At 48.5% G+C, this 21,679-nt stretch overlaps 1 protein-coding gene and 1 long non-coding RNA gene across 4 annotated transcripts in view; one reads left to right on the top strand and one right to left on the bottom strand.

Moving 5' to 3' along the window:
* SKI (SKI proto-oncogene) overlaps positions 1-21,679 on the bottom strand; it is a 135,847-nt gene that overhangs the window by 9,059 nt on the left and 105,109 nt on the right. For all 3 annotated transcript variants that reach the window (XM_080564451.1, XM_080564450.1, XM_080564449.1), the window contains 4 exons: positions 5,643-5,768; positions 5,030-5,145; positions 3,084-3,346; positions 1,801-2,102 (listed from right to left, as the gene is read on the bottom strand). In XM_080564451.1, the coding sequence (XP_080420577.1) occupies positions 1,801-2,102; positions 3,084-3,346; positions 5,030-5,145; positions 5,643-5,768 (807 nt within the window). The remainder of the gene's footprint in view (positions 1-1,800; positions 2,103-3,083; positions 3,347-5,029; positions 5,146-5,642; positions 5,769-21,679) is intronic.
* Positions 7,420-21,679, top strand: part of LOC308181346 — a 79,468-nt gene continuing 65,208 nt past the window's right edge. Inside the window, exon 1 of the long non-coding RNA XR_013941426.1 lies at positions 7,420-21,679. This exon is cut by the window's right edge and continues 17,431 nt beyond it. This is a non-coding gene — a long non-coding RNA (uncharacterized lncRNA).

Genomic DNA, 21,679 nt, shown 5'->3' with positions numbered 1-21,679 from the left:
AGCTGTGCTGCATCCACATTTTGCTTTGTCAAGCAAAATAGCTGTGACCATCTGTGACTGAATAAAGATGAACTGGATTTGGAGACAGCTACCAGCAACCTGCTGCTGCACACTAGCTCGAGGTTTCAAACAAACCAACTGCAATGCCTGCGCTTCTTGACCTGGAGACGCACCATGTGCAGATAGATGCCATTTGTGGATGCCCTTTGTGCACAGCAAAGCCGAACAGGACAGGTTATCACTTGCTGAAGAAATCAATAAGCAGCTCCATCTTACGAAGCCCCCCAAAAGAACACTTAAGGCAAGTATGAGAAAACACCAATCGTATATATTCTTTCTAAGGAAATTTGTTCTGCTGTAGGTAAGCTGTGTGCAGTCCTAGGTCTCCTGGCAGCCAGCCAGCGCGCTGCTCTGTGACATTTGGGAAACTGCAGGCTAAAACCTTAAGCTAAATCGAAACCATGCTTTGCTCTGGAAAGGGCCGCCTCTCACTGTCCAGGTTCTTAATAGGAACTGCTGCCGTGAAATCCCGTCCCAGGGGAGCCATTAGTGGGAGTGATAATGACAGGGAGACTAACGGGACAAAGGAAGAAACTCCAAAGTTGTTAAAAAGTTGACATGAAAAGACAGGTTCAACACTATGCTTTGAAAAACATGGCTGACTGAAGGTCTGTCTCCTAAATGGTTAAATTAGAAACTAAAGTTCTTTTTTTTTTTCTCTTTTTTTTTTTTTTCCAGAAGCAGCATTTCCTCTCTGTCAGACACAAACCCTCACGGCAGCATGTTTCTGTTAAGTAACACTGCAGTCGGGTCATGGGAAATTCACTCTTTTGACAATCTCACTTCCTAGCCAGGCCATTGTTAGCTCAGCCCTGCCTCTGGAAGCCTGCACACATGTACTTTCTCTGGACGTGCAACTGGAAACCCACAGCTGCCCAACTGGAAACTGGAAACAGCGATACCACATTCCCTCTCCTTGTGCCATGTTGCTGGATTTAATGCCCCAGTGCTCAATTCTGCTGCTTCATCACCTACCCCCTGTGATTCCTATTTTACTTTGAACTTGTGCTGTTTACTTAGTTCACATGTTTGACAATTAGCTTTTAAGTATACACACTACTTAGAAATATTTAGCTGTACTTTTAAATACACAAAATTAAACAAATTTACTGAAACATGAGGGAACGAAGCAATTTGGTCAAGATGACAAGAAGGGCAGCTCAGTTGAAGACAGCTCTCAGCCGCCGTTCTCTGGGACCGGGGGTACACAAATCCCACCCCTGAGCCACTGCCCTTCGCTCCGCTCCCCAGGACCGGGCACTCTGCACACACCAAGGCCAGTGGAAAGCTTAGTAAGACTTGTAGACTCTTCACCAGAGCTTCTGCAAGTGTCTCTGTCCCAACGATACCTTCCCTCCAGCAGCTGGGCAATATCAGGATTTTTAAAAATCTTTTAAACTGCAAATAAAGCCTCCATAAGGACAGGAACGTTTCTAGTTCTGTGAAGTTAAAATAAAATAAACTGTGCTGGAATAGAAGATTTTTTTTTCAGTAATAGATGTTGATTTTGGTAACCATGGACTTAGACCCTAAAGGAAAAACAGGTGACAAGCTTAAAAAAAATGTAAGAATGGTTCCTGCATACTTCAGTTTCCCAGATGAATTTACCAACAGTTCTCCAGTAAAGGCTGTTGCTATTTGGGAAAAATAAGGCATTTTTTTAACCGTGAGACTACCTAATGGTTTCTATCTGGAAGAGAATCTGCAGACAGTGATAACAAAGCTATTCTGCGACATTACCTGATGTAGGCTGCGTTTGGCTTGCAAGGCAGCATTTAGCTTCTCTTCCTGCTTCACTCTCATTTTAACAACTTCATGAAGGAATTTTTCTTTGGCTTCTTTTGTATCTAGGCCACTGTCCAGGGCCTGCCTTAGGTGCTCCAGCTCAGCTTCCAACCCACTGCTGTGAGAGTCAGAATGTGTTGCAACCTCATATGAACTGTTGACTGTGACTGGGGCTTGCATCCCAGGTGAGCTCATGTCCTTTGCAGAGCTGGATGAAGTAAAGGATGGGGAGGAGAGCGAGGATAAGGAGGAGGTGACTGAAAAATAGAAATATCTAAAATTAATCAAAAAATGTATAAAACAAATATAACTTAAAATATGCTGAGGCCCTTTTCTAAAGAGGAGACATTCAATAATTAATGAAAAAATGGAAGAAAGGAAATACTTATTTTATACTTTGACACCTGAAATGTGATGACAATGCAAACCTGATTAACTTACGGGACCACCTTACAATTTGCCTGAGTTGTGACTTTGGGATTTATGTCACAAACAGTGTTTTCTCTGTGTGTATAAAGAAACCAGTTCCTTCGTGGAAACCTGCGTGAGCCTGATGTTTTCAGTGGGTAAAGTTTCTCTTTTTGCATAAACGCCATGTAGCAAGTAAGGAAGCCAGCAGCAGCAGTTTCTAAGTGACTTAATGAGGTGACAGCAGTATCTTCATCTTTCGCTGAGCAGCCCAAGGTGTGAATACTGTCTAAGAACAAACTGACTCTTGATCTCTGCTTTGTGCATTCAACTCCATGGACGCAATACTGAAACCGAGCACATTCTCTGCCTGACGGAAAATTGTGTGCGAGTGTGTGCGTTCTGGAATTGCTATGGGCTACTTGTGCATAGCCCACAAAAGTCTTTAAAGAGAGCTCTTGATCAGATAGCAAAGCTTCACTATTTTTCTATGAACAACAACCATTATGTCCGCCTCTGCACAACACTTACCTGCTTTAATGAAAGGCTATCTGCTTTAATGAAAGCCTCCAGGTTTGTGGACATTTGTGGTTAGGTGCTTCTTTTTGTTGAGGCACCTCTGTTCCTCTCCCAAGAAAACACCCCCTCAACATATGCCCCAATCTTATTTTTCATCACTCCTAAAGACTGCATTTTACATGCCATGAAGGTATTAGGCTTCCAGCATTACGTTTAAACACAACATAAGTTCGGTATCTAACTCCTGTGTATTACTACGGAAAATCCAGCACAAATAAAACAAAATAAAAGCAGGTGTGACTGTCACTTACATTCTTCCCTGGTTTCTACTTCAATTTCTGCTTCTGATTCCTTATCCTCTTCAGGGGCAGTAACAGTGGCCACTGGTTCTGGGATAGTTGGGTTCTCTGCAGCAAGTTTTCTTTTCCGCGGCTGGACGGCGCTGCTCAGCGGCTCACTGCTCCGCGACACTACTGTGGCACAGGGGGGGTTGCTCACAATTTTCTGTTGGGCTGGAGGTGCGAGTGCCACATTGGGGGCCACAGCATTCTCAAAGCTTTTGTAGGAGTAAAAACTGTTGGAGAGAGGGAGGCAAAAGGAAGGAGAATAGGGTCATATTCTTGGCTTTAAAACGCTTCCCAATCCATGTGCTACACTGAAACTGCAAGACACAGGACACTTACGGAGTGACAGTGATCGATTTGCACCAGCTAAGAATCTGGTTATGTATTTCTTAAGCATTATGCACTCACTTAACTGTGGAAATGATTTATACTGCTAATTTCCATCCAATTCAGGGGGGATCGCATTTGAAGTACCATGTATTCTAAGGGCACCAAACAGATTAGATCCTGAGTCTAAAAATTATTATGCTGTTTCCTCACGATCTTCATGCATTATTGATTTTCCTAGTCAGACTTCTTCAGTTCTGTCTGTCCACAAATATTTTGTAAACTTGGAAACAGCACTTCCTTAAGAAAGGCCACAGGAGTGCAAAAAGCATATTCTTGAGTATCTGTATTTTCTTGACACAGAATGCATCTGAGTGCAGATACGTGAAGTCGCACTTAAAAACAACTATGTTAAAGAACAGCAATTTGTATTGTCAAATACACAGAATTTTACAAAGTACAGATCAAAGACTGCCTTTGCAACTTTGATTCAACATCCACAATATGATGTACCCTCAATCATACATTAAAACTTCTCCTGAAACTGTTGAAGCAGTTTTTATCCCAAGACTTAAGTTGGCCAGAGGCATACACCAGTTTAACCCTTCTCACCCTTCTCTCCTGACCTACTTTAAAAAATCTGTTTAAAAGCAAGGATATGATGGGAAGCTTTTTTTTTTTTTTTTAAAAACAAATCAGAAAAGTCAGTCCCCGAGACTTCTAAGAACTTGTTCATCAGGGCAGCAGAACGTGTTCTCCCTAACACCCACTAAAACACCTGGCCACTTCAGTCAAACTTTCCAAAGAAACCATTACCCTTAGGCAGAAACCTGGCAGGAAGATTTTTCAGGCCGAACAGATTGCCCTGACACTTTCCGCTCTGTGACACCAGCAGCCCCACCTATGGGGGCAGTGACTCATTCCGGTACCAGTTTAATCATGTCGCTACTGAAGAGCAGAATCTGGCTAACAGCATCAGCTCTTTGATGGGTCCCGCAGCCTGAGGAGTTTTCCACTGCTGTGCCATGACCCCCGGGACCACTTCCCACCAGGAGAGGACGGGTAGCCCCCTGTCCTTCCAGTCCTCTGCCCTCCTCTGCTGTTGCAGGCACAGGAGAGGGCCCAGCCGCGGCTCTGCTGGCAGCGTGCTGCCAGGCCCGTGCTGCAGAGCTGCTGCAGCTACCAGGCAGCAGTTGCCTGGAAATGGCTGCCTGGTCCCTGGCCACCTGCCCCAAGAGAATAACTCGATCTTCCTGTAAACAGCAAGGCCCGAGAAATTCTGATGACAACCCCATTATCAATATTATCAAAAGTTCGTAGAAGCAACCTTCATTTCAGACCTTCATGGCACATTTCACCAAAGAAAACCTATTTAATAAATGCACAGAATACCAATTCCTATTTTTCCTTCCCTCCTGCTAATTAAAACACTGCAGCTGCAAACGCTTTTTATTCTGATACCAGTGGACTGACTGAATTACAAAGCCAGCAGTAACAGTGCGAGGCACCAAACATAAAGCAACTTGCTCTCAAATGGATCTCCACAGTTGCTAACCCCATCCCTCCTTCAGTTTGTGTCTCCTTACCTGTCACGGATCAACGCAGGAAGATGGCTCGAGAGCTCTTTCTCATTTGCTGATACAGCAGGGGACCAGGGCCGGAAAGCTGAGAGACGCTGACGGGGGTGGACACAGCCAATGCTCTGAGAAGGAGGAGAAAGAAAAATGAGTAAATACAAACATTCTTTTAAAAGTATTAATCACAAAGGAGCATTAGTTATTAAGGCCACATTTCGTTACCCCTAAAACTGCTTCCCCGCTGGCTAAGACCTACTTGCTTAGGGGGCTCTACTGAAGAGGTGACTGTACCAACGTTACCCCACTTTTTTTAGTTTGCCATCAAGTTATCTGTGGTGTGCAGAGACCACACGAGGCTCCTGAGTCTTTCAGGATTCTTGTACCTCAAAGGCATGGAGGAATTGCTTACATCATCATCACAATCAAGGGCAGTGAACGCTGGAAGATGGCAAGGAAATTGGGAGGACCGCCTAACTCTATGCTTACTAGGAAAAGGACAGAAATGTTGTTAATTTAGAAAAGCTGGGCGAGGTCTTTCTCACATTTTCTCTTCTGGTTTTAGTAGAGGGATGCTATATGGGAATTTGATCTCTCTTTTGATTACAAAATACTCAGCAATCACCTTGTTAGATGAACTGGATAAGGACCGTAACCAACTGGACTGTTTCTCCTTCTCAGTAGAAGCTGAAGTTTGGGAAGCAGAGTCATCTATTTTGGTTTTTTTGGAAGCAGGAGGATCTGAAGGGACCTGAAACAAAGAAAGAATCAGATGTAATTAGTCATTTTGCAATCAGCCTAGAAACAGGCTATAAAGCAAAAGCAAATTTTATATTTAAAAGTAAGAATCACTGCACTTTTTTCTGCATTTTTAAACCTAAGGAACAACAAAAGAGTAAAGACACGGGAGAGGCACAAACTATGACACAACGTGGTTTCATTCCTTCATTTAAAACACCCAGATAATGTGTAGGTGGTGCAGGAGTGACAGGGAGAAATATAAGTGAGACATTCACACCATGTTGCAGAGAAGTATCTGACTTTTATTATTTTTGTATGCAGAAAGGTAAGTTTTAATGTGGTTGCTGAACTGGAAAGATTATTTTAAACGAGAACAGAACAGACTTTGTTATTCTGTTTGCAGTGGTTGTTATGCCGATGACTTCACTACCCCACAGCTGCAGTGGATTCTGGGGGTGCTGCCAAGAGCTGCTTTGCCTTTTCCACAAGTGGCTCAGCTTGGCCCATAAATCATCCCCAAGCATAAGAAAGCCCTTTGGCAAGCAAAACGCCTTTCCTTCAACACTGTGAAGGAATAAAATTCCTATAGTCCCAGCGTGGCTTACAAAAAAATTGGTAACTACTGGTTTAACTGGTGCGCTGGGGATACCAGCTTGAAGCCCTGCCAGTACAAACACGTCTGTCGGCAGGGAGGGAGAAGGTTCTGGACCTTACTCTGCCAACAACAAGCGCAACGTGCCACCTCCGTTCCTCTTCCTTCTTCTGTCTTTTTCGCAGTTCTGAGCTCGCTCTGTTTCCATCAGCCTGGTTCTAAGTCAGGTGGCGGAACCACGCTGCAAGCACTAGGAACAGCTCGTCTCCGCGCTCCATTGTACAACCCCACCGCTCACTGTGATTTGGTGGGCAAGTATTTATGCCTGTTTTGCAGACACACCTGAATGGCAACATTTTGAGAGCTGAAATGCTTCAAAAGGAGGTGTATCTGTCAGTGAAAGAAAGGATCTCACTTGCCTGTGTCTTGTGTTCTGAAAATCAGCCCCCTTCAGGGCATCTGAACTGGGAACTGAGACTGCTTCAGCGAACGGTTATTCACTTCTGAAAGTCGAGATCTCAGGGACTTTACCTGAAGCATACACGCGGAACCGAAAGCAGTATTGCTAAATTGCGCTTATCCAGACTCCCGGCTGACTTCCAGGCAAAGCCAACAGCTAGGTAACTAGAGCAACACCATCCCTTCTGCACACCTTAATTAGCAGGAAATGATGACCTGTCCAAGAACAGCCTGCTGCTCGCGTGGAGGCAGGGCACGAGCGCGAATACCCAGCCAACGCCAGCTCCTCTGGCAGCACGCGGCGCTCTTAGGGCTCCTCCAGCCCCATGTGCATAGTAACAGAATCAAACCAAGGCTGGAGGCTTTAGTACAACATTCCCTGGCACTCTGGAGCTTGGGGCAGCTTTCCATATGTAGCAGATGAAATAGTATGACATGGGTGTGTATATGTGTAACCGCAAGTACAAAATTAGCCCGTACCAGTGCCAAATGCCAGCCTCGGTGGATTTGCAGAGGATTCCTCCGGCACAGCCTCGGGCTTTCTTGGGGTTGACGCTGGTACTGGCTATGGCGTGGTACCTCCCATCCGACCCAACCAAGACAAGGCATTTCTAAACGCTTTTTGTAGAAATCGCAGGACAATGCATTGGAAAAGATTTGGTTTTGCTTTCAGAGATGCTGTCTGTGCAGAATTAGTGACAGCATGAGAAAAGTATTTGGCAAGTGACTCCTGATCCCAGCCCTATCCACTGGGGATGGTGAGCAGTGTGGGGAGGGGAGCCTGGGCGGAGGGTGGGGAGGAAGGGGCTTGGAATGAAAAAGGCAGCAGGTGGCAAGGCTCAGCGTGGAGACCCCTTCCTACCCCGAGCAGCATCGCCTGCGGAGCAGCCGCCCCGGCGCTGCCCCTCCAGCACCACGCACCCAGCAAGAGCCGGACCCGCACCCCGGGTCAAGTGCAAAACCAAGCAGCCTTGGGAGAGGAGAGCAGAGTGCCCGGTTCTGAAAGGGCTGGGGGAGAGGTTTAACGAGAATGATCTCATTTGCACTTTTAAAGAAGTCGAGTCTCCTCTCCAGCTTTCTCCACTGTCCCCCTTCTTTTCCCTGAAACGAGGCTGACATCCCAGGCTCAGGAGGGCTCTGAGCACAAAACCCACCAGTAGACAAGGGAAAGATGCTCAACCTTTCGTTGCCAGGAGCCAGGACTGACCTGAAAACATGAGATGCTGCAAGAAAACAAGCAGTAAGCAAGATGTGTGCATGGGGGGAAAATGGTTTTTCCTTCCCCACAAAGAGATGGAAATAAGGTGAACAAAGGGGGAGAGAGAACAGGTGCTGACTGCGGCACGCAGGTTTTGTACCTTCAAGTCATCTCCCACCACAGCACTCGAGCATTCCTAACGGACCGGTGCTGTCTACAGGGGTAAAGCCCTTCAGCTGGACTCGAAGGACTGCTGCCAACATAATTCGTGAATTGCTGGGATGACCTTGGCCAGTTTTCTTTCCATCCCTCTCCCATTTTGTTTACACAGATCTCTGCTGCTCGCGGCACGGACTGCCTCTTACTACGTGCTCATCAACACCCCCACGTACGAGACGACTTCTGGGTCCCATTGTAACAATGCAGACATGCAGCAGTGCCACAAGTTTTCCCACCTGGTCTGTGAAACCCTCAGAGAATACATGTCATTATGTGTCAAAAAATGGAGGGTATCTCAGAAACTCCTGAACTGGAAGGTGTCTGGCTACAGCCCGTAGTCATCCGGCGAGTCACTGCTCCGGTGTGTTCCTGTCGGCTTGGACATCCCCTCCCACTGAAAACGCTTCTGCCCCTCTCCCCAGAAATGCCATGGCTGCATCATGAACTCATCAAAAACTCCACCTACGAACACCAAAAGCAGGTCAGAGCTGTACTGTACTGCACCCCTGGAAAAGACAGAATTAAATTGTCTACAGGAGATACCGAGGGGAGGCACAAGACCGCATCCTGAACACGTCTCTCCGACTCACTGATTACATCCCATCCGGGTTAGACCCCAGGCAGCAACAAACAACAAACCCCACTCTGACACTTCCATCCCAGCCCCAGCAGCCAGCAAACCTCGGTACTGGCTCCAGCGTGGATGATTTTATTTCATTTTCTCTCTTTGCCAAATATTGGAATATATGAAGTCGCAAAAGAAATACAGAAAATCTGATGCAACTTTTTTGCCATCTCTTCATACATGACTTATCAAAAACTTCAACCCAAACCCTACAAGACTGGAATAAATATTTCCTCATTTCTTCCTCAGTTTTTCTTCCACTGCAGGCAACTTAATGACTTGTTATCAAATAGGCTTTGCACTTGGCAAAGCGGTTTGTTAATACACATTTTCTCAAATCCACAGATGTAAGAAACTTCATGACACAAAGCGGGCCCAGAAATATTATGCGAAGCATTTACTTAAGCTTTTGGACTGTTGTTTTCTAAAGCAATTGATATTTGAGGGAAAAAACATACATAGAAAGATTTATAACGTTCCTTAAAAAGGAATCTCAAAGTACGTTCCAAAGGGAAATTTTGGCACGTGAACTTTCATGTCAGCCCTTTTAAGACAAACTGAGACTAAGCAGCCTAATTTGGCCTCTAGCCAACCAGGGCCACATTTGACATGTCGGATCAAATTTCCCGGTTCAGTCCAGCAGTACAGTAACAGAGCATGAGACCAGTGGAAAGGATTTTTGGCCCTCTACTTCTCAGACAGCCCGGCCCCGCAGCACCAGGTCAGCACGGGGCAGGGAGGTGAGAGTCGCTTCTCATGGCAGAGAATGGAAGATGAGACCAGAAGATATCCTTTAACTTTGTGATTTAGGACTGCTCATAGATATTATCCTTGAAGCCTGAGGATCTACCAAACTATGTTTTCTGAAATAATTTGCCTCCTTTCCCTACCTTATTTCCACCGCTACGCTGGGCTGACGAGGTGCCTTGAGCCCTTCGCTCCTTCCTCTCCGCTCTGCTGCACCCACCCAGCGCCTGCCGCACCTTCGGGGCGCTCTGTGATGTGAGCAGCTATCCACTAGGGGATAAGCTAAGACCACTACAACCAGGACAGTGCTCCCTCTGGGAAGGAGGCCAAGCACAGGCCCAGTCCTGCAAAATGGCGAAGCCAATGGGACCGCTCACAGAACACCAAGGGCCCTGCGGTGGTGAAGCTTCTGCCTTGTTCAGGAGGGAAAAGACGAGGTGAAAAGAGGTGAAAATGCTGAAGAGGCTGACTTGCCTGGGGAACTTAGCTTAGAAATGTAACTTCAGACAAGAAGTCTGTGCTCCACCTTCTGATCTGTCCTCTGGGGATAAAACCTCACCAGAGCTGGGACTACGTTTGGCATCAAATTCCAGAACCTAATTGAAAACACAGAGCTGTGAGGACGGGGAGGAACGGCGCACGTTTATCTGTGTGCGTAACCTTTCCGAGGCTAGGTGTGAACGCATTTCTGCTGTGTGTGGTGACGGGAACGAGTGGAAGAAGAACGCCAGGCTTCTGCTCTCCGAATTCAGCGCTGCCGTGCCAGCCTGGGCGCTGCAGCCGCTGCCGTGCCCTGGGGACCAGGAGCAGGTGCTGAGACCCGCACTGCGCCGCCGCGATTCCCCCCTGCACAGACACCGAGTGTGCTCCGTGCCAATGCAGGGCAAAGGCTGGGACCTGTGCCCTGGCCCAGTCCCCTCCGTTTAGAGAGGGGCTGGAAAGGTGGTTCCCACACCAGCACAAGTCACGGCGTCCTACGTGGCATCCTTAGAAAGGTTTGTTTATCCTCCCGATTGGTTTAATGTCCTCCAAGCTACCCCGATACCTAAAACTCTGAATTTCTGTCTCTAAACACATTTTGGAAATAGTGGAAAGCTGAAGAACTCAATTTCATCCTCTGGTGTAAATCAGAAATGTCTCCATTGAAAACTGCAGCTAAAAAAGCATGTAAAACCAGAACAGGCAAAATAAAAAATGGGCTCTAAATCTACAGACAGCACAGCAGCGTTTTGCTCGAGCTATCTTTCTTGCTGCTAGCTCATGCAAACAGCTGAGTTCAGTTATACCATGAGAAAGGGTGGGGTTTCCTGTCTCATCTAATACTCCGTCTGGGTGTGAAAATTAAGCAGCTTTCTCATTAGGGGCACAAACCACAAGACCAGACGCCCGTCTGATACGAGCATGGAGAAACCCCAGAGATAGACTGCTCGGGTTCAAAACGTGTCAGACATCCCGAGATAAAAATACACAAAAAATGAAAGAGTGGAGCTGGCGGTGAGCACATTTTACCACCAGCATCTAATGCCCACGCTGGCACTCGGTGCTGAAGCAGCTACCCAGCTGGTGCTGCAGTGGCTCAGCACCCCACTGACCTGGTCTGCATTCGAGGTTCATTTCGGGTCCACTGGGTGAGCCGGGTCCTCCCACTGGCTTTGTGAGCCTCTGTTTAAAAATTATCTGGTTGCTGTTTAATGTGTTTTTCCTGTTACAAACTAGCCCTGCACCACCTCCGCTCACATTTTTCCCCAAAGGAACTTGGTGTTTGGCAAACACCTGGCACAGCAACTGTCCTACAGCCAGTGGCAAGGTAGACGCAAGACCGTGGCTTTCCTTACCCAGCAGTGAAAAGTGAACCCAGGCAATTATCCTGATCTCTCCAGTTCATGCTACTGGTAATGCCTGTGGAGCCCTAGGAAAGTCTCCAGGTAATACTTGCTTAGATCACTGCTGAGAAATCTGAGTATCTGAGTTCCTGCTCCGTGAAGAGCACACCGGCTAACAAAACGGGAACGGAAAGGCAGGACTTTCAGGTGCTATTCCAAGTGGCTTCACTTGGTCACTGGTGTGACCATGGCCCGGTTACTTACGCTCAGCTGACCCGTAGGAATAAAATGGGTATTGTTACTTAGCCATCTTACAGGAGGCCGTGAGGTTTTTCTTCTGCTCTGACTTGGAAGAAAAGGCGGCAAAGTCTGCTTGTAAGCACAGGGAAGCCATGGCACTGTGTGGTCCCTCTTCCTCCAGTCCTACCACCCCGTTCCTTTCTTCAGCTCCCTGAGCCTGGCACAGGCTCCTGCTGGCGCAGCGATGACTGTACGTTGCACAGCCTTGTGGCATGGCATTTCAGAAGAAACATACCTTTACCAGTGAAAAGTATTCAAAGGTGCTTCTACGGGTTGCTGAGATGACAAATCCTGAGCCTGGGAACTGCCGCTGGAATTCTCCACGTGCAGCTTCTATGAACTGCAGGCCTGGGTCTATCTAGGAAGAGGCTGAATCACGCAGAGCTGCGAGAGCTCTGCGCTTATCTCATTTGTCCCGAGACTTCTTTCAGATTTCTAGTCAAAATCAAACTAAAAAACAAAACCAGAGGTATCTGAAATATGGAGAAGAGCCCTTGATCTGCATCCTCTAAGCCTCCACGAGCACACCAAGTGGTGGTGAGAACACCTGCTTCCCAAAGCCTCTTTGTGCCTTGGCCCAGAAATGATTGCTAACGCATCAGACGTCTTTATCAGCACTGCACTTTCACATGGATTAAAGAAAAATCAGCTACAGATTGATAGCTGTCTCAGTAATAAAAAAGCTAAAAATAATGCTGTTCTATGGAGCCGTAAGAAGATTTACTGCTCGTCTACTGCATGTTTTTAAGACAGAAAAAGCCTACCCCACTGCAGTGTCAGTCCTAGAAGTGTATGTAGCGTTTGTTTTATTTTCCTTTTTTTTCCCAACTGTGGTTTTGCTGGGCAGCAGCCCAGGCAGCACGACCAGGGAGCTTTCCATCTTCCCATGTTTCACTGCTCTGGTGGAAGCACAAGCACCCATTTTACCCCGTCACTGGCGAGCGTACGCCCACGGGAAGGATTTGCTTTTGTTCCTGCCTTTAGAGCAGACGCGCCGGCTGCCGGCGTGTCCCCCAGCTCTGTGCGGGGGACCCTGCTGGGAACCCCCCCGGCTGCAACCAACCTGCTCCGCACTCCCATCGCCGAGCCGTCGTGGCCTCGCCGTGCCTCTCCTGGAGGGAGATGTTCTGCTTGTGCAAAAGCTGGCTTTTACTGCACGACAGCCAGCTGAAGGCAACTGCTGCGCCGTCTCCGACAAAGTGCTACGGAAAGAGGTGGCCTTACAGACATACGGGGGTATAGGAAGTTGTGATTTTCTAGAACACTTCTACATAGCCCCTGGCTTAAGTCACCAGCCATTTTCAAAGCATTAAGAAAGAAAAAAAAAAGTTTTCTCTTTTGTCTCAACATTTCTCCCCTTGTATTTATCTTACTATAAAAGTTGGGTCAGGTGCTATTTGATGACTGCACATACCCTAAGGAGGAGCAAAAATTAATGCATTTCTCTAAGTCATGGTATTAAAAGACCAGAAACAATGCCCCAAGAAAACACCAAATCCAGAAACTCAATTTTGAAATGGAGGGAGAAAATGCAAATAACGTCAACACTTCTCTACTTCAGAAGGATCAGTAAGCCTTCTGGGATTCTTTCGAGCCACCGTGCACTTCCTGCAACTCGCCAACTTTTCCCTGCCTGCAGTATCAGGGAGGCAGGAAGGGGAGCAGGAGGACACAGCTAGGGCTACTGGAAACTTGTGCTGCGAAAAATGCTGAGCCACTTCGATTAGCTGCTTAATTCCTGATCGCAACAATTACTCTTTTATTATACTGCTCTGCCTCTAAATCTATCATATAAAATTATTCTTTGATATAGATCCACCCAACCTAAACCCAGCCGCCAACCCCAGCCTCCCAGCACCCCAAACCCCACCGCCTGCAGTGCGCTCGGAGCCAGCTCTGCACAGCCCCCTCGTCCCAACAACACGTGGCCAGGATGACGACACCGCTGCGCGCTGTCTACAAACAATATGCTCCATTGGAGGCTCCAACAATGCGCTCGGTTATGCTCTAGGCTCTGTGGCCTGCATCATTTGTGTCCCCATAAATTAAGCCGAGTACCCTTGGGCTGTTACTCAGGAGCCACAGGACAGACACCCCGCAAAACTGGCTGTTTCTCTTCATTTTCTGCTTCTTGCGGTTTGATGGGAAATCATCGAGTATCTCAGGCCTGACAGTCAAACAAAATAGGAGGCAAATTCCATGTAACTGAGCGATAGGTGGAAGGGTAGTTTTGGGGGGTCGGGAAGGCAGAGAAGAAGAAACCAGAGGACATCCTCCGTGCCACGCAACCGTGTTCAGAAAGCACAGCTCCCTGCACCATGGCTGTAGGGACCGCACGGGTTGTTCAGCCTTAGAAGTTTTCAGCTCCACAGACATCACATTTTTAACGGCCATTCCTTTAGCCTCAGAAGTCTAGGAACTTTCACGAGTTGCTCAACAAAAACAGGATCTCCCACCCCAAGTGATCCTGCATCTCCGACTGCTCTCGCTGGGGCCTCTCCGCGAGGGGTGAGGACGGAGAGCCGACGCGCGCCGCACGGGGCCAGCGGCAACGTCAAAGCCAGGCGTGGCTGCGGCTGCCTGCTATCTGCACAGCAGCAGTTAGCTGCTGAATAAAGTTCTCCTCTGATTTTCTTTCCCTCTTTCTTTTTCTTCGTGTTTTTTTAAGAGACATCTGAAAAGATAGCTGCTTATTTGCTAAGCGATGTACTTGGGTTTTGGCTCTGGGTGAAGCAACTGGGAGCCTCTTTTCCACTGGCTACGAGTTTGTTTTGCCCTTCCAGTGGAAACTAAAAGTTATGGCTTGAAACGAATTCCCTGCCCTGTGGTTTCAAACAAAACAAAACAAAACAAAACAAAACAAAAAAAAACAGCTCCCGCTTCCCGCTGGTTGAGTCGAGCCAGTGGTGGAGCCCAGCGCAAAGCAGGTCAGGGGACGGCGAAGGAAAAGGGCCCCTCTTCCCCCGGCCGTTTGTGTTGGCAGCAGCCGGCTGGGAACTCTGCGATGCCGTGGCAGGCCGAAGGAAGGGGGGTGCGACTGACTGAGAAAAACAAATTAAGCAGGCATGTGTGCCTGCGCACACACAGGCACGGGGGTGCGAGGCAAACAAGGCAGGTTTGGCAGCTGGAGGGAACCGAGGGCTCGGCCCCCGCTGCAAGGGAAGCGGAGGGAAGTTCTGCCACCAGATTCATCAAGGAAAATCAAAATTTCCTCTGCGAACAGATCTGCTTTGCCTGATCCTCGCTGAATTGTTTGCGGGGTCATGGTTCTGGACGTTAAAAAGCCCTTTGTGGATATTTTCTCCTCGCATTTTCTTTGAAACGAACCCAGGAGCTCTCGCCGTAACTGCACTTAAGTTCCAGCTGCACGCTCTCTCCAAGGCTTCGGTTCCTGTACTGTGGAGACATGTCCACTCTGCCAGCCAAGAATCTCATTTTAATTTCAAATGTTACATAAAAGGGCAAATATTCCCCTTGTGGTTTCCACTAGTATCGACTCTACCAGGCACGGCGATCTTCCTCCAACACCAACGAATGCACGAAGGCCCCCAGCGATGGGGCAGTTTGGGAACCCTGCAGAGGGTTCGAGGGCTCTGCATGGGGCCAAGCTCTCCCCAGGTACAGGGCCAGCAGCGGCAGCTCCAGGGCGCCCTGGTTTGGGTTCCTCCCCAGCTCCCTGGGGCCTGCAGAGCTCCCTGCGGCACACAGCCGGCCTCTGACTCAACGCGGTGACGCCCCTACAAAGCTCCCAGCACCCCGCGGTTCGCATTCCTCCTTTTAGTTAATTACAAGGACGGTATTTGTCCGCAGAGACCTCCTTGCTCTTGAGCACTTCTTCCTCTCGGGTTCATCTGCCCTTCACTCACCTCTCCCCCTGTGCCACCCTTCCCGAGCACAGGCCATGCTCACGGGGTACACGGCCAGGCCCATGGCACGGTATTTCACCGCTGCGGTTACGCTCCGGCTGGGTCCCCCCGCAGCCTTCTGTGCCAGAACTTCACCGGGCGCTCGGACGTGAACTGAAAACCCCTCGTACGGCACTGAGCATCAGGCAGAAATAAGGCAGGATTGTAAGGATCAACTTTATGGAGAGCTGCCAGAACTACAGCTCCTTGAATCATTTTGTATTTTTAACTGCCTGTGTGCATTCTCTGAGGCAAAGCTCTAAGGTCTGTGTTTAGTCTTAAATCAGAATAATTACGGGAGGGAAAGAAAAATAATCATAATGGCAGAGTCAGTAGGCAGCGTGTATTTTACAGCACGCTCTCACAATTCAGGGCAGAATCAGGCCCTCGCATCCCACCACTCAGCAGGGACTCGCGGCAGGCTGCTTCTCCTCCCGGCCCGTGGCAAAGCCTGGCACATGTGCGCCGGCACGTGACGCCCAGGGGAGAGGGCAGCGGAGCTGGGCCACTTGCCAGCCTGCGCCAGGGCCGGCAGTCTGACACGTCACGATGAATTACTTCAAAGGCAGAAGAGCCAGCGGAGCGTGGCAAATACAACCCCACTTGTCTGCACAGCGACCCACGCTTCCTCGGGGTTATTTATAGGGCCCCTCCGACAACCTGCTCTGCATCCCCACCCTTCTGCGACCTCAGGAAGACGCCGTTTGTCAGCAAATGCACGCCGGTTCCGGGGCCATCTCGGTAACCAGCAGCACGCTAGCGTTAAAGCTCTGCAACAACTGGGATCCCCTGGGCTGCGGAGAGGCAGCGCTGCCCCAGGGCTGCGTACATCTCTTTTTCACTTGGATTTAATCTACTCGGGGTGACTTCGGGAACGCTTGACATGAGCGTGGAAGAGACGATCTGTGTCTCACCACGGGCCTGGGAGCCAGGTTCTTTGCTTCCAAGTCCAGGCACAGCAAGGCCCAGGGAAACAACCGCCAGGAGCTCAAACACTCCCAGATCAGGGACTGATAGTTCCAGATCCGACGCAGCTTAAGGAGAAGTGCAATGGAAGCCTCTGGTCCTGGTGAACAAGCGGTGCGAGGCGCCCGTTAGCTCACCGGTTCCCGTGGGGACTGCTACCTGCAGTCTTCACCAGAAGAAGACGTACAGACGTGACTGAAGGAGCTCAGCAGTGACCATACAGCTAGAGATGTTTTAGGTGCAGATGGGTTTAGGTGGGTTAGACACTGAGTGCATTCAATATCATCAACGGGAGGTTTCTCTCCTCGTATCGTTGCTGTCAAGACAGGCCATTTCTATAAAAACACCGTTTTTGAGGAGTATCTTCTCACCAGCCATATATAGAAGATGGGAAAAAACTTAATTCTTTGCTTACAAAATGTTTTGAAAGCTCCAGACAGGCAGATGCTTCCTTAAGTCCCCGACAATAACGTGCTCTACAATTCTAGGAAAGCCACAAGAAGCTCATCCACTTTAAGTAACAGTTATTACTTCTGAAACCTCCCCAGAGCGCCGCGGATGACGGCAGACAACCAATTACAGTGTTAGGCTTCCAAAGCTGCTTTGGCTGCCTCGCCAAACGAGCATCACGCGCTCTTTGCTCCAGATGCGGAGTCAGGGGGCGAGTTAGGAGGGAAGACATGGGACAGGAGGGCTGGGGGAGAGGAGACCTGTCCTCGTTCAGCAAATCCCCGCCGCACGTCGTTCCTCCCCTGCTAGGAGGGCTCGCTTCGGGAGAACCTGCCCTGTTCCACGGGGTGACAGACCTCAACAGGCGGCGTTTCAGCTGGGACGTTCACCACGCAGGACTGACACGCTTTGGAAAAGACCTCTGTCTTTTAACAGGGCTGGTACCAACCACCACCAAGCGGAGTAACTGAGCAAAATGCTACGGACACCTGACGCGCACACCAGTGAGGCAGGGGAAGCCGTGAGCAAATTGTCTCATTCAATATGCAACACATCGACAAAAAGCCCACCCATTTTCGGTCTATTCCAAGATAAACTCACCTTTTGACTTCAGATAAGAGATCTAACAGGAAACACCCCCAGCACGTATGCAAATATGTGGAGCTGGATACACCTGATCTCAAAACCCTAATTTTGTATAACCAAATGAGGCAGTAGAAGATGATTAGAAGGGGAAAATGGAAGGGGAACGGGATGGACAGGAGGGGAGAATCTGGGGCACCACAAGAAGGCTTTCAGCTCTTGTGTAACGTGACAGATTTTAAGCCTTTAGGGGGAGAACTGGCTAAGCAATATTGCAGTGCAGCGTGACTGCGCAGCCACATGGGTTGTGTCTGCTACAACTCTATTAATAGGACGGGAGATTAGAGAGGTCTGACTCCGGACGGGCTGCGTCCACCGGTGCAATTCCTGCTTTCTGTCCCTGCTCTCTCACCACAGAGGCTCGCGGGGGCGTTCCAACGGGACGTGCACCCCGACGGGGCCGCTGGGGCACGCTGCTGCCAGCCTGGGCTTCCCGCAGCGGAGCAAAGGGGTCACCGCCCTATTCATCCCCCAGATCCGACAACGCAACCAGGCTTTTGTTCATACCTACTTCAGTTTAATGGGCTTTAAACACAAATTTAATTTTAAGTGTTTAAGTGAATTGTAGAATTTAGGGCTCAGTTGGTACACGTACAACGAGCTGGGTTTGTTGTACCCCAGTACTAAACACGAACACCCACCGGGCATGACAAGCACGTTTTTTTCCCCTTACTTCTCACTTTGGTGTTACAATGTGAGTTCTATTCCACATCCCTCTTCTGTGTGTGTAATGGGCCCGACCCCTATAAAGACGGTCAAATAAATATCTGGTGACCTCACAAGTATGAAAATAAGCTTATTTGAAACAAAAAGTATATCTTCAGGGGCTTTGGCACTAACTTTCAATTATTTTTAATTGCCTGGAAAATTAAAGTAAGAAAATAGTGTGGTATAAATGTTAGGGAACATTATTAAGCAGTTTTCATAATATCTTAGCCGTAGCTTAATAGACAAAAAGGGTTTTTAAACCTCGGTCATCTGTTCAATATGAATGGACTGTCTGTTCCCATACTTCCTCAAGGGGCAACTGAACCGAAATATTCCATGATAGAAACCAGACTCAGTTTGACCTGGTAGGCATCGAGGACTCCACAGAACCTTCAAAATTGGGGTTTAATTACAAACCACCACGGAGCCTGGACTGCAGCCTGAGACCAGAAACACAAAGAAAGGAGTTGAGAGAAGGTTTGGAGCTACAAACACCAACCTCCCTTCCCCCGTTTTCCTTTTCTTAACCACAGGATGGAGTTTTCTCTCCTATCACCAAAAGAACTGACTTACAAACTGCAAAGTAAGCAAGATTTCCAAGGTAACTGTCTAAGTCTGCCCTTGTTGGGGAATAATGCTATCACAAGTCTCTGACAAGTCATCAAACACATCATGGGAATCAACACAGAATTGAAATTCAGCCCTGGTACCGTGATGGCTTCAAAGTCTCAGTCTTTATTTTTTTCTTTTGTCTGAAACTTTGAAGCCTCAATCCAGCCTAGCCAAAAAGAAGAAAACCTTACGTAAGCAGCCATTTGTGGCCTGCTACATTCTGGGCAGAGTAAAAGCATGCTACATTTGTGTCAAAGTCATGGTATAAATTAGCAATAAATACCTGACCCAGAAGTCTTGGGTCGCGAGGAAGACTGAGTCAGGCCCTCGCTCCGTGAAAGCAGGCACAGTACCATCAGCAGGAGCAGAAGGATGATCAGACCCGTGTGCTGGGAGTGTAGCCGCTCAGTTACACACTTGTTGCAGTCAAACACCAAAAGAAAAAAAAGCACAACTCAAACATGAAAGACGACGACGGAGCTAGATTGGCCACCCTTCCACTTGCGCAGCCCAGTATAAAAAGAGGAGCCTGAACAGACCAAGTCATGGTTCAGATGCAGGCAAAGACTTTGTATCGATTTTATCCACTAGTTAACCAAGAAACTAGGTCACCAGTTCCAATCCCAAATCTTTACTCACCCCATATTAAGAACCACTCTGTTCCCCGTTCCCGAGAAGGAACCTAAGCAGAGCAGGTTCCCCTGGAGGCTTAGCAGTACACCTACGTCCGTAGGAGCCCGCAGCCCACCCTGGAGCAGAGCAATGCACCCTTACACCGCTCACTGCCATGGGGCGAGGCGTGTGGCTGGCTGGCTGAGAAGCATCACCTGGTGCAGGGCACCAGCGCGGCAGGATCAGGCCTGAGGAGGTAACGTGCCATCCGGAGACTGAGCACAAGCAGCCGAGATGGCTCTGGGGGAGGGCTGGCTGCAGACAGGGCAGATTTTTCTCTCCCCAAGGAACGAAGTAACAGCCTGCTGGGATAAATGCACTGTGCTGCCCACGGTGTAAATTCAGCTTAGAGAGTGTGAATCAGAGGGAAGTTGACATTTCACCTACAGAAACGCTACTGAGGCTGAGAAATATAAAAGTTCATCTCCAGGAGAACCTTGCTGGCCGACAATGGGAGCAAAAATCATCACCTGCAAGTAGACACAAAACTGAACTTACTTGCTGCAACAGCCAAAAGCTTCAAAGGCCTCAATCACATCAGAGCAACAATAATTCCTAGCCATCTAAGCTCTCCCATGCGTGGGGCTCGATGGTTGCTTTCCAAGAAATTTTGCTCAGGTTCTCCCAACCACCATGGTGAGGCTTTTGCTTAAGGGGGAAAAGAACTGAACGAGGCTGCGAATTCACCACCTCCGTGTAGCTCTCTGCAACGACCTGCTAACCCTGTTCTCTGCAAGGCCAAGTTCAGCTAACTTCCACGAGAAACAGGCTGAGCCGTTACTGTACAGAAGCAAAATCCTGCAAATGGAACAAAGTCCCTGCATAACAGAGAGAAAACAGCAAATTTCAGAAGGGGGGAAGGAAAATTATTTAAAATCCAGAACAGAATCCCAAACTTTTATCAAGGAATAGGGATTAATTTTGTGGGAGAGAAGTTTATCGTTTCCACTGCTGCTGCTGAAGTGGGAGGAAGGAACTGCGGGAAGCCAGGCAAATAATGTCTGGCTCAGCTGTTCAGGGTAGCAGCTGTCCTGAAATCCTCATTGGAGGGAACAAGCCAGGAGGTCAGGGAAGTCATCATTATTTGGAATGAAGAAGGAAAACAATAGGTTGGGGCCCTCTGTCTGCTTGCCTTTCTCATGTCTTTTGTTAGCTGTTGTCTTCCCAGAATAGCTGTCGAGCTGTGTTCTAGGCAGATCTGGGCTTTGGCTTTGTCCGTGCCTTTTCTCCCCTGCAACTTCATAACTGAAAAAGCGAGACCCCCACCTCCCCACACCGCGCGGCTGGCAGGCACCTCGCCAGTGCCTTCAGCAGGTCGGTGAGGCTTTAGGCTCTTCAGCAGAGCTCAGCTCGAGACGGGGACACAGTCCCTTGAAATATGGCTTTCACAGCCCCCGGCTTTGTTGAGTTTCTCTCCTAGGCAGGAGCAAATGCTGAGCTGCAGGTGACGGCCAGTGAAGCCACCCAAATCACTGCTGCAGCACCAGTTACCTCGGAGAAACTTCAGAGGGGAGAGAAAGGCTAGTGCAGCCGGTCACCTGGCTGTACACCGCGTAATTCAGCTGAACAGATCCCGAGGGCTCACAGCATGCTTGGTTCACAGCATTCAGTGAACAAAAATGGCCCAAACCTGGTTTGTTTGGGGTGCTGCGGCAAAACGTGGTTCTCATCCCGTCTCTCACAGGAGAGACTCAAAAGACCGGGTGAAACAAAAATAATAAAAAAAATTATGAACTTTAATTTAGGATTAGCAGTCAGCGGTAGAACTTCCTTGCCTGTGGATGTAAGGATGAACACCAACCCTGCTGGATGCTACACTGCGAGCAGTACTAGGGTAAAACTACAATCAGAGAAAAAACATTTCTGCTTTTGAAGTTTTTTTTCTCCACCTTTTTTTTCTCCTCCTCCATACAGCTTTAATATTGAACCACACATTAAGGGTTTTTGTTGGGTGCCATCGGAATTGTTTAATGGGATGCTTCTTGTGTTCTAATGTTGGTAAA

Source organism: Anser brachyrhynchus (assembly GCF_964034855.1).
Source record: "Anser brachyrhynchus genome assembly, chromosome: 21".
NCBI classification, from domain to species: domain Eukaryota; kingdom Metazoa; phylum Chordata; class Aves; order Anseriformes; family Anatidae; genus Anser; species Anser brachyrhynchus.
This window is presented reverse-complemented; position numbering and strand designations above follow the sequence as displayed.